Source organism: Copadichromis virginalis, linkage group LG13 (genome assembly GCF_057382275.1).
Source record: "Copadichromis virginalis isolate Kocher_CV1m ecotype Utaka linkage group LG13, C_Virginalis_male_GT1.1, whole genome shotgun sequence".
NCBI classification, from domain to species: domain Eukaryota; kingdom Metazoa; phylum Chordata; class Actinopteri; order Cichliformes; family Cichlidae; genus Copadichromis; species Copadichromis virginalis.
The window spans coordinates 2,575,613-2,588,053 of NC_140630.1; the positions used below are offsets into that span (position 1 = coordinate 2,575,613).

General features: G+C 49.1%; 1 protein-coding gene across 4 annotated transcripts in view; it reads right to left on the reverse strand.

The window, feature by feature from the left end:
* Positions 1 to 256: 256 nt before the first annotated feature.
* The window catches only part of LOC146695012 (echinoderm microtubule-associated protein-like 6), a 71,285-nt gene continuing 59,100 nt past the window's right edge, over positions 257 to 12,441 (reverse strand). For 2 of the 4 annotated variants that reach the window (XM_085476927.1, XM_085476924.1), the window contains 16 exons: positions 8,471 to 8,549; positions 8,270 to 8,399; positions 6,854 to 6,952; positions 6,628 to 6,708; positions 6,336 to 6,356; positions 5,344 to 5,517; positions 5,053 to 5,261; positions 4,808 to 4,965; positions 4,345 to 4,459; positions 4,068 to 4,256; positions 3,738 to 3,910; positions 3,506 to 3,668; positions 3,198 to 3,301; positions 2,944 to 3,097; positions 2,582 to 2,682; positions 257 to 2,002 (listed from right to left, as the gene is read on the reverse strand). In XM_085476927.1, the coding sequence (XP_085333053.1) occupies positions 1,978 to 2,002; positions 2,582 to 2,682; positions 2,944 to 3,097; positions 3,198 to 3,301; positions 3,506 to 3,668; positions 3,738 to 3,910; positions 4,068 to 4,256; positions 4,345 to 4,459; positions 4,808 to 4,965; positions 5,053 to 5,261; positions 5,344 to 5,517; positions 6,336 to 6,356; positions 6,628 to 6,708; positions 6,854 to 6,952; positions 8,270 to 8,399; positions 8,471 to 8,549 (1,975 nt within the window). In that variant the 3' untranslated portion in view covers positions 257 to 1,977. The remainder of the gene's footprint in view (positions 2,003 to 2,581; positions 2,683 to 2,943; positions 3,098 to 3,197; positions 3,302 to 3,505; positions 3,669 to 3,737; positions 3,911 to 4,067; positions 4,257 to 4,344; positions 4,460 to 4,807; positions 4,966 to 5,052; positions 5,262 to 5,343; positions 5,518 to 6,335; positions 6,357 to 6,627; positions 6,709 to 6,853; positions 6,953 to 8,269; positions 8,400 to 8,470; positions 8,550 to 12,441) is intronic. The other 2 variants (XM_085476925.1, XM_085476926.1) reach the window with 2 other exon arrangements.

Consider the following 12,441-nt stretch of genomic DNA (forward strand, 5'->3'; position numbering starts at 1 on the left):
GTCCTGAGGAGTCAGCTGAACAGTAAGAACAAGATCCGGGCCATCAACACGTGCGAGAGCTTGAAGGATAGACCGCTGCAGGGGCGAGATACAATTTGACAGAGCAAAAACTACGTAATATATTTTTATATGCAAAACTTTATAAGCTGCTAAGGAGCTACATATCCATCTATATTCAGCTTTGAGGGTCAATACTGTGTGTGTGTGTGTGTGTGTGTGTGTGTGTGTGTGTGTGGATAAACAAGTCAGCAGTCGGTTGGTTTCTCACAGGTTTTTTTTCGTTCATGGTTACACACACAGACTCTTTGACACGTTTCACGACAGTTACACGTTAATAATCCGACACACAGACTCGTCCACGCTCCGAGAAACATGAACACGTCTCCAAATATCTCTTCCTGCGTGTTGGTACGATCACGAAGCTTTGGATGTTTCACGTCTTTCAAACAAAAAGCAGCAGCAAAGCAAAAAGCTTCTTTTTTTAAACGTCCATTTTTGGATGAACATTCTCAGTGTAGCACCAGACAGAGTACAAAAAAGAAAACACGAGTTCAATTATGGATTAAAAACAAATAAATCGAGCATATGAACCTCGTCCAAAAGAAACAAACACAGGTAGAAAGATCCGGAAAGGCACTTAAGTGTGACGATGTCCAACCACAGATGCAGTGAAGGCGCTGACATGAAACGTGACCGTGAGACTTTTTGTTTTTTCAGACAAACTTCACAAAGTTTCTGTAAATATGAAACTGCATTCGATTATTTTTTATTATAAAGCAGTTTAACGTTTCTGTTTTCTGCATAAAGAAATCTTAGTTTGACCAGAACGCCCGCTCGAATCGGCTCATTTCAACAACACGTAATAAGATGCTGATTGCATCAAAACCAAACAGAAACCAGAGCAACGTACCAGCATGACCTTTGACCCCTCCTGTAGTGATTTCATTTTGTTTCTCGTAGTTTTTATTTTGCTTCATGTCGGTGTTTCGTTTTTATATAAACAAAGACTTTTGTGTTTTACTTGAAGATAAAAATGAATCCACCTCAAAGAAAAGAAAACAGAGCGATGTAATAAATCTTTTAGTTTAGTCTTTTCTTTTTCTTTAATTTAATGACATTTTAATTTCGTTTGCTGTGCCGTTTGTGTCTTTGCGTTTATTCCTCCTAATTTAACTTTAACGTCTCTTTTTATAGTTTCTGTTTCCTTTGAAACTTTGACAGATGCGTGTGAATTTTATCGTAAATGACTTATTGCCAAAATAACCCCTGAATGTAACCGAGTATCTTCAGGTTACCGTTTGCGTCTGAAGATGTTAGAGAAATAGTTCTTGTGTGACACTTGTGGGCCTCCGTACGTTTGTTTGAAGCCGTTTTAATTACCTTCAGCGCGGCTCAGTTAGAGCTGCCTTAAACTCTGATTTCTGCTCAGTTTTGTGGAAGCAGCAGCTTTGAGCCGACTGGAATGTCTTAAATGTTCAAACCACTGCGACGACCCAACGCAAGGCCTTATGGGTAACAGCAGGTGGCAGAAACCGTCCAACAAGGTCATCCTGTGGGTTTTGGTCAGATACCAGCTGATGGATCCTCTGAGTCATGTGATCCATCAGGAAGGTTCCCGCTGAGCCCTGCAGGGGGCGCACTGATGTGCAAATCTGAGCGTGTGGTTGACCAAAGTGAGGGAGGTTCTGTCGTTTGATTGGTTTACAGCTGTGCGCTCCCTCACTTTATGAACCTGTTTGCACAAATTTTAATGTTTTTTTCACCATGTGACCAAAAAAGAAAACGACAAACATGTAAACATCAGCTGATAGAGTCCGCGGGTTCTCCCGAGGCTTTGTGTTCATGTCCATGCATCCGTCCGTCGTGGAGGGTTAGTCGCAGTCTGGCCCACGTGGCGTTGGAGGCTCGGGCCGGTTGTGGGTTCGACTCCCTCTGGATCCACTTGTGGTCTGTTTAAGGCGCTGTGGATCCGAGTGTTTACAGACATTTCCACACAAACACACTGAAACACACAAACAGGCATTCAAGGAATTTTGTGTTGTCAACTTCTGCAAACTGTAACAAAGACTTTGTCCACCAGGGGGCAGCGTTGCCCCTGCGACCGCTGCGCTTTAACTTCCTTTTAGTCCCAGTTTCCTCAGCTTTAAACACGAAGTTTAAACTGGTTAAAAAAACATCGATGGGCTTGTTGCACCACCTTGTGGTGCAGATCGGTATTACGCAAACGTAAAGCCCGCCCCTATTTAAACTTTACCTGAAATCTCTTAAACACGAACAGAGGTGTTGGATACAAGTCATAACTTTCCTAATCTTAGAAGATATTTTAACAGCGAGCACTTTGAATTACATTTACAGGCTCACAGCAAAAACAGGTGGAAAACAGGTGAGACTGTAACTGCTGTAAGAATCTGTTTAGAAGGTGTTTGACTCCGAAACCATCAATAAAGACACACGTGTGAAAACCAAGGTTCATGCGCCCGTCGCAGCATCTTGTCTTTGTAGTCAGAGAGAATAAAAACAGTTTTATTAGTTTAATCTCTCCTGAGTGCATGGTTGTGTTATTGATCGGTGATCGGGTTACCTGCAGTCGTCTCCTCCTGTGCTGATCACGTATTTGTCGTCGTGGGAGAAGCGGATGTTGGTCACATGAGGCGAGTGGCCGAGGTAGCGCTTGTGTTTGGCCTGCAGACGGAAACGAAGCAAACGTGCGTCCGTTTAATTAACTTAGTCCTGGATACAAAGAATAAACTGAACCTGAGCCTACAAACACAGAAGTTTGATATCCTCAGAGATCAAAAGGTCAAAAGTTTAACTTCAAACTTGTGACTTTGTTTCTTTCCGTTAGTGCTCATGAAGCCCTCGACTCCTCGACTCCTTCATTTATTTCCTTTCCTACCTCCGAACAACTAATACTGAATAAATGAGACGTGGCCACAAACTCACAAACTTCTCTGTGCAGGGGAAGTCGAACAGTTTGACCAATCCAAAGTCGTCGCCGGTGACGATGTTCAGGCCGCCGTGAGACACACACGCGCAGCTCACGTCAGCTTTGTCGGCGTTTCGAGGCCAAATCCCCAAAACTTCGTCTCCCAGGATGCTGAAGAAGAGACGACAGAAAGGGCGAGTCAGCGCCGCGGCTCGTTGTCGGGTTAGCTCGGGGGTCGAGCGGGCGACCATGAGCCGTGTTTGTGCGTTACCTGGTCCACGTTGCCCAGGTGATTCTGTCGATGGCGATCGGGTCGCTCACCAGCTTTCCAGAAGGAACCTCGAACACCTGCCGCTTATAAGCTCCCGTGGACACCTGCAGGTGAGATTGTGATGCACGCGTCAGCAGAACGAGTGTGTGTGCGATCTGTAGCTGGACCGAGGATGGCCCGGGGGTTTTGTAGGGTGTGTGTGTTTTTTGTGTACATATACATGTAGAGCAGTTGTATCACAGCACCTGGTGACTGTGGGAAGGAAGAGCCCCCGTCTAACAGGAAGAGACCTCCAGCTGTGGGTGTACCTGTACGTAGCAGCTGTCAGCAGAGAAGTCGAGCTGCAGGACGAAGGCGGGGATGTCGCTGCAGTAAACCAGCCGGTTCAGCGTCGGCCCTGCGCTCACGTCGTACACGTCCACCGTGTTCTCCACGGAGCCGACCGCCAACAGCCGCCGGTCGGGACTGAAGCTGCGCACAGAGTTCAGTCAAACAAACATCCAGCGCTTTCATTCTTCGCTCCCACTCTCGCTCTCTTACCGGATGTCCTGGACGGTGGCGCTGCGGTCTCGCTTCTTCGCCCACATCTTCAGCGAATTGGAGAGGAGGAGGAGGAACTCCCCGTTCTTCATCCCCACCGCCAGCATCTCTCCGTCTGCGCTGTAGCTGACGCAGCGAGCCGCGTGGCCGACGCACACTTTGTTCAGCAGTTTCTAACCAGAGAGAGAAGATTTCTTTAACCAGCCCTCGCTGCACCAAATCACGCAAACCTGCAGCAGCGCCTGCTGTTTCTAGCCCTCCTCCACCCCAGCATCCACCACCACCGTCCTAAAGAGCCTGGACTCCAATCACTGACGTGTATGAATGCACCTTGTCGGCGAGGTCCCACAGGCGGATGGTGGCGTCGTCGCTCGCCGTGATGCAGAGATCTTTGGCTGGATGAGCGCCCAGACCCCAGATTCCCCCCCGAGCGTGACTGTCCAGCAGCAGGTTGGACGCCGCGTTCTTCTCCCCGACCTCGATGATTTCGCCGTCTTTCGTCCCCACCAGGATCTTACCCTGAGGAAGACGAGAGGCCGAGGCGATGAGGAAGACGGACGGGTGATGGCGGAGGAGGAGGAGCGGGGAAAGGATGTCGAGATCTCACCTTGCCTCTGCAGACCGACCGCACGCACTCCACCTGCTGCCCGGTCTCCAGCTGGAAGGCTCGGCATCGTTTCATCTCCTGATCCCAGAGCTTCACTGCTCCGCCCTCCTTCGTCCTGACGCACAAACACACAGTTTTTATTTTCCATTTTTTCCACGAAGGAGAAAACAAAAACTGAAAAACTAGAAACAGCACGAAAGAGGAGGTTGGGTTGCAAAGGAGCTTGCAGACTGAAACAGCTTAAACAGAGGACCACGAATGAGGCCATCACACAGAGATCAGCTGATCTCTGTTTCTGTGGCGACGTCCGTCCACAGAGAATTGGCGGCTTTCAGGAAGTAGAAAACTTCCAAACTCATGGTTGGTCCCGTTTTCATGACATCATATATAAACATCCTTGTAAAAAAATCTGTATTATGAAGATGGTTCTCGATGCAGGTGAAGCGGTCGGCGTGTGACTCACGGCCTCTCCTTTCCACCGGTGACGATGAGTCCGTCTCTCAGGGTGGTGTACATGGTGAAGACCGGCCCGGTGTGAGCCTTCGCCACCACCCGCAGCAGGTAGTGATCTCGCCACACGTACACGTCCCCGTTAATGGCCCCTGTGAACGTCAAGTTATTCTGCAAACGTGAACACAGACACGGTCAGCTTACGTGCTTCGACTGAACGACGCTCCTGAGGGGCCCGGGGCGAAGCGGCGAACTCACCGCACCGAAGGCGACAGACAGCATCGTCTGCATCCTGCCGTCCTCCAGCGTCCCCACCACGCCCTTCTTGTACATCAGCGCGCCGCCGGCCAGCGTCCAGAACTTCACGTGTTTGATTCCCACCGACACGAATTGAGCGTCCGAGTCGGGCCGAAACTCCACCACGAAGATCCGGTCCGGGTGTCCGGCTTTCCCGCACGCTCGAGATCCTGCAGAGGAGACACGCCTTGGTTACCGTGGTTACTGCCACCACAGAGGGACGCGAATCAAACCACGCTGAAAGTCTCTGACCTTCCTGCCAGCGCCACACCGTGATGGTGTGTTCAGGGTCCACTCCGACGGACAGCAGCAGCTTTCCCGTGGCGCTGAAGTTCACGTAGCCGACGCCTTTGCTGTGCGGACAGCGGAGGATGGACAGCGTCTGCTTGCCCATGGCGTCCCACACGTGGATCGAGGGGGTCGTTCCTGCGCGGAGACGAGCGAGTGTTTATCGCCGTTACAGCCACAGGCAGCGTCAGCACGACCACAGAGGGATAAACTACGACAGCGACACAGAGGGGTCGGTGCAGCCGACAGACACCCTGAAAACCAGACGCTGTTTCACCGACACGCTAAAGCGCTCGCGCCCCATTTATTTAATCCGAGCGTTCGGGTCAGGAAAGCACGACGGCACAAGAGTTTGCGTTTGGTACTCGAGTACTTTAACTACTCGTTAAACAAATCGAATGAGTTCAGTTTGAGACGAGCGTCAAACATGCAGCAGAAACATCATATTGATCGATCATCGAGGAAAATCCAACAAACTAACATCAGTCGTCAGAAATGAGTCACTTCAATCATTTAATGTGGTGAAACTATCCTGTGTTTGTTGATACAAAGTTACCCAGGAACAAATATTTATTTAAATGTGTGCAAAAAACAATGATTAAGAATATGAGACAATATGAAAAATGTGTTAATGCTGACGCACTGCTGGAAAAGTAGAATTTTGAAGAGCTTTTAAAGTTTTTGATTAAAAAAACAGAACTTTTGTATAACATGAATATATTTTAAATATTTAATGAAATTTCTGAACATTTATCAGAAAAATATTATTTTTTTATAAATGTAAAAATTTTGTTGAAAAAAACGATTAAAAATGCAAAAATATTTTGTTTAAATTGTTTCTTTGCATGTTTTTATGAGACGTAGCAGTAAAAACCAAACCGACACGTCTGGTTGAGTCGGGCGCTCTGGGTTTCAGTTTGCTGTGATGGGAGGCGTGCGGGTCGTTTGTAGTTTACCTGGGAGTTCACCGCCGTCACCTGAGGTGTTGTGAGAGCGATGGTGACAAATGAGGCCGGCCAAAAACACACACACAAAGACAACAACATGAAAACCTGCAGTGAGTCACAGCCAGGCAGAAAAAACGTTTCATTCATCCTGCGTCTGCGCGGAGCTTCGACGTTCCTGACTGCGGATCGCTTCGGCTGCTCTACGGTTCGATACCAAAACAACAAACTCTGGGACGTGAAGCTCTGCTTGTGTTTCCTGATTGGCTGAATTAACCCCACTTCCTGTATTTTAAACGCAGACCTCGAGGAGAAACTGTCGCGACGTGGCGCCTCACAGCTGCAATAAGCGTTTGCTCCCTGTCGGTGAGTCGGTCAGTTTCCACTGTGTCAGTAGAAATAAAGCAAAGCAGGCGGGTTAAACAGGAAGCAGGGAGAGAAAGCGGGACTTCTCTTTAGTACAGTTAGTGGAGGAAAACACGGCCATGCTCCGACAGCGACACGCCACACACACAAACACCGAAGCGTACCGATCTGCCCGGTGGCGATGATGTTCTTGAATTTGGGGTGCTGGTTGACGGTCAGACACAGGATGTCGTCTGTGTGCTCCAGGTAGAAGCTCTGAGTTCCTGCAAAGACACGTAAACAGACACGTTTTACCTGCAAGGCACCAAATAAACTCCAGTTCTGGCTGAAGCTCAGTCGTCGCTTCATTCAGCACGAGTCACGGACACACTCGTGGTGTTTGTGGGGCTGCAAACGCACACATGCAGGTGAGCTAACGACACGGTTTCGTTCTAATGGATGGTGCTCTTTCTGGTGATGTCGTCAGAAGCTGTGCTTTTCTTGTGCAAAGCTCCGCCCACGCTGCCGGAGATCAGCAATCTGCTGCTACACGACAGCGACGGGCGACACTGACAGCAATCAGAGTTTGCTGATTTTAAGGTGCTTTTTTGGATCCAAAGCAAAAAACACAGGATGGCAACATCCAGGCACAAATCTGTGACTTTGTGTACCTGTGACGACTGCGCTGAGTTTTGTCTGTTATCAAAGGAGCGTAAGTGGTCATTGAAGCGTGCAGCACGCTGACCACTTTCCATCCAAAGGTGATTGCACAGCTCACCCGAGCCGGGTCCTGGTCTGTCACGTCTGTCATTCTGCAGTTAAACTGCCGTCCTGCAGCATCCGTGTCCTGATTTATGGACACGTGATCTGTGAGGCTTTGGCCGCACTCTGAATGTGCATCTCTGTGCAGCAACAAATGTGTAATTGTGGCTGTTTCCTCACAGCTGATCGCCGGATTGTCACAAACAGACTGCATGAAATTGCCAACTTGAGCCCACTTAGCCTCAAGCTGACAGCAGACACGTTATCGCCGTTTCATCACCGTCTTAATGCACCAAAGTTTGAAGACCGCCGGTCTCCATCTGCGAAGCAAAGACATCACAAGTCCACCGAACTCGGCCACGATCACTCTGTGCTGCAGCTTCCATCCACCTCAGTGTGGCTGCAGCATAAAACACGAACCGACCAATCACAGCCGAACGGCTCTGTGAGGTAAGAGGCGTGTTTTTGTTGATGAGATCCGGTGGAGCGCAACATCTTTGCTTCCTGTGTGCGAGCAGGTAGATACAACCTGAACACGTTTCCACAGGTGTGCATGAAGCTGAGTCTGCTCAGCAGAAACTGTTTAACAACAACAATAATTTACCTGGTAAAACCGTTTTCACAAACATAAAAGCTTTTGAATATTAAATGTTACATCACTGACATCATGTTTCTGTGCAGCAGGTAGAAGGGGCACATGCAGAGATGCATTTACAGAGACTTTAACATCTTTCGGACACCAACGCCTGCCGACTGTTCGTGCGTCCGTCCTGCTGAAACAACCTCACGTTAGGACTCATCGTCCACGGCACGTCACTCAGGTGTGTTGTTTGTGTTACCGGTGCTCAGGCTGTGCACGATGGCGGTGGCGGCAGTGTGGTACACGATCTCGGCGCCGTCGTTGAGGTAGTGCAGGTTGTTACGACAATCGAAGCCCCGAAAACCAAAGACGTGGTCCAAGATCAGGTCCTGGAGAGGGAGAGGCGGACGGTGAACGCAGGGACAGACGGACAGACAGGCCGACGGACGGACAGACTCACCTCGACCGGCCGCTTCTTCTTGGACACGTTGTTTTTCTGGAGTTTCTCGGGCTGCGGCGCCGCTCGGCTCACTGGCGGCCTGGAGGATCGATCAGCGTGTCAATGAATCGGTCGATGAGTCAAAGACAGAAAAACATTCATTTACATGTTAAAGGACGAGATCAGAGACACACGGGTGGAGCACAGACATGGAGACAACATGAACTACACATCGGGGGGTTAAACAGCTGATCCGGCGGTGTGCTGGTGCGCCGCCCTCTTTCTGTGAACTCAGACCAGCAGCCATTTGGGTTAGAGCAGCCGTTCTGCTTCTGACAGAGTTAAATCACTCAGATTTGCTAACGTTACAGCGTCACTGTGCTCTTTGTTGTCTGTTGGCGACTAGAGGGAAGAGGCGGAGTTTAATGCAACCTTTCACTAAACCGAGAGCGTCGACCTGCCGAAGCACCTGAAACCTACAGGAGGAAGGTTCTGCTGCTATTCAGAGTAATAACTCTAGTAACTGTTGCAGTAATTGCAGGATTTTGCGGTGAGTGAACCAGGTCCACTGCATCGTCGATCGTCACGGTAACAACAGTTAAACTTCAGTATCCACTTATGAACCTGTTTCACCTGCACAGGTGCAACTCAAAGTGACAACAGGTGCACTGGAGGGGCAACAATGAGACCACCCCAAAAAGGAAATAGATTAGCAGGTGGTGGTGCACCCCCGTCAGCTCCTCCAGGATGGTACGGACCGTCTGTATCTCCCTGCACATGTGGAGGAGCAGACACCAGCAGACGTTACAGGAGCTGAGCTGCACAGGTGTCTGCTCCTCTGTGACCTCCAGCGGGTTACTCATGAGCACGTTTCTGACCAAACCGTCAGAGTCCACGAGGGCAGGTCCACCACCACAGCATCGTCCTCCAGCACGACTGGTTTGGACGTGGGTCCGCGGGGTCTGCACAGGCTCCTCGTTGGCAAATAAACTTTCGTTTTTAGCAACTGAAGCGAGACGTTATCGCTCAGTGCTGCGAACGGTTCATCAAGGCGCCAAAGCCGTAAGAGAAGTGGTGCATGACGGAGAGATGAAAGTGACCGAACAGGACGAAAATGCACTGAAACGTTTTCATGAAATGCCAGCGTGTGATGCGAACACGATGAAGAGGACGTGTACAGGCAGGCAGGTGTTACCTGGATCCCCTGGACAGCAGAGGGATAGAACCAAGGTAGAGCTTTAGAAACACACACAGTCACGCACTCTTATCTACACTTAGACTCAACACACACATGCACACACACATGCACACACAGGCTTTCCTCCTCAGAGACACTGTGGCTAAAAGTACATGCTAACAAAACGCTACCATGCTGCTGCTGCTGCTGTTTAATGCTCAGGCTGCCAGCCTAACATGCTAGTGCAGCTAACCGTGTCAGCAGGCTAACGTGCACAGGTACACCTGTGGCCTCACAGCAGCAGGTGCAGCCCTGTACCTGAGAACTTAGAGAGCCTGGATTACTGTTTATCAAAGGGAGACACAGGTGGCTGCTGCAGTATCATCGATACCAAACATCTGATAGATGTTACTCTGAAGAAAACCCGACTATTCTCAGCCGAGCTCCCCATAGAACATCTTTCTCTGCTGATGAAGTCCCACAGGAACAGGAAGTGACATCCTGTCCTTCCATCAGGTGAAATATTGTTGTCCCAAAAGCCTAGAGACCGCTCCCTGAACATGGCGGCTGGTTTTGTCCTGACACTCTGTGATCTCTGTGGTCTTACAAACACAGGTGTGTCCAGTCGGCTCACGTTACCTGCAGTCAGGCTCCGAACATATTTAGGCCAAAACTCGATCCAACATAACATTATGAGCACTGACAGGTAACACCAATGACACAGAGCGGGTGAACATTTTGTCCTCAAAGTTGATGTTAGAAGCAGAAAAATGGGCGAGTGTGAGGCTACGAGCCAGTTTGGGTCAGAGCGTCTCCGAAACGGCAGCTCTGTGTGGGTCTGCAGGGGTCAGTTTTTATGGTCCAAAGAAGGAACAGCGGTGAAGCAGCGACGGGGCCGTGGAGGCCGATGCGTGTGAGGACTGAAGCCTGGTCTGTGTGGTCCGATCCAACAGGCGGGCTAAAGCTTCATGCTGGTTCTGATAGAAAGCTGTCAGGCTGACCAGGCTGACCCCCGTCCCCCATTGAAAGCACCAACAATGAGAACTGGACCACAGAGCGATGGAGGAAGGTCGCGGCCTCCTTCCTCCACAAACAGGAACGGTTTGTGCAGCACAGTGACAAGTTTGAGGTGTTAACTCTCATTTTTAAAAGATCGCAGTCCAGTCGAGCCTCAGTGAGATGTGCCGGACAAACGAGTCGGATCCCCGGAGGCTCCACCCCACAGCTAGCAGGACCTACAGGACCTGTTCACCTGCTGAGTCCACGCCTCGACGAGTTGTGGTGTTATGTCTGATCGAGGAAGAGTTTGAATGGATTTGTAAATGAGAGATTTCTGCTTTTGGGCTTTAATAAATGATCCAAAGTGGCTGCAGCTGAGGTTTTAATAGTGTGACCATCCACACAGTAAGTGTTGGCTCATACTTACTTGACAATGCCCTGCCTCCAGGGGAATGCAAGTTAAAACACAGCAGAGATATTAAGAGTTTCTACGAGGCCAGAGAGCAGCAGCAACACTCAGGAACTAAGGGTACCACAGAGGGACAAAACAAGAGTTATCAGTCAGCACGGGCACCCTTTATCATTAAAGATTCTCCGGACTCTGAAACTTGGAGCCGCCCATTTTCTTCCAAATACCTGCAAGTTCTAGATTTGGTCAGAGATTCTGTCACTGAGGCGCTGGAAGAGAAGACGTGCACACCGGGAGCTTCTGTGCATGAACTCAGAGCACAGACCTGATGCTGCTACTCCACAGCCTGGAAAACCCCATTTCTACAGGCTGGAAAATCCTCACTTCATATAAACCCAGTCAAAGTTCCCACATGACCACCTCGCAATCAGCTGATTTAATGTTCTACAATTACTGTAGTATATTTAAAGCCTTCATGCACCCTGCAGGTCCACGGGGGTGGGCTCAGGTTTGTCCTCTTTTTAACCATCTTTACAGCTTTTTTGAGATGTCATAACTTTGTGAGTTCAGGAGAAATCTGGAGGGCTGAAAAACACATTTAAGCTCTGTGAAAATCTGCAACCAGATCAGTTTTACACCCACTCAATGACTTAAAACCTAAAGCCCAGAGCTCCCTGTGTGGGATAGGTCGCTGCTCAAAACAAGTTCAAGCATATGAAAGGCCCCTCAGTTATCTACATTTGACACCAGGCTCAGCTTCTTCACAATAATTTATAATATGGTAACATTTTAACAAATAAACCTCATTTGTCTTCAGAAGAAGGAACCTGGTTGGTGCTTAGATCGATCTTTGGTCTGCAGCTTTCTGACCCTGCAGACACATTTGTTCCTTGAAGGTGCCCTTTGTTGTTGAGTGAACTGTGAACACCGATATTACAAACGCAGCCAGAAGGATCCACTCAGCATGCAGAAGCCTGAGCATGCACGAGCACATCAGCACACGGGCGCGCACACAGGGAACGTCACCTTCACTGAAACAGACAGCGAGGATAGAACATGTTGGAAAGTCAAACAAAGCTCAAGAACTCGTTAAAGGAAATCACAGAGAGCACGAAGACATCCTGCACGTTTAAGAAACCGGAGAAGTCTGTGGAGCTTGAAGCTGAGAGGCTGTGTTAAAATGTGTGGTCCCAGTGTTTATTATGGGTTTGCTGTTCGGGCTTCGACTGCATGATTTCTTCTGCCAGCTCACTCCCAGGACAGAGATGTAATCTCACAGAGTGACCTCTGACTGGCTGGAGAGTTCTTGATTACGATTTTCTGTTCTTTAGCCATTTTGAACTTCTTTGAAGCTCTTGTTGTATTTTTCTGGTTGGATGTTTTCGCTGCTGTCAGCAAAAGATTAAG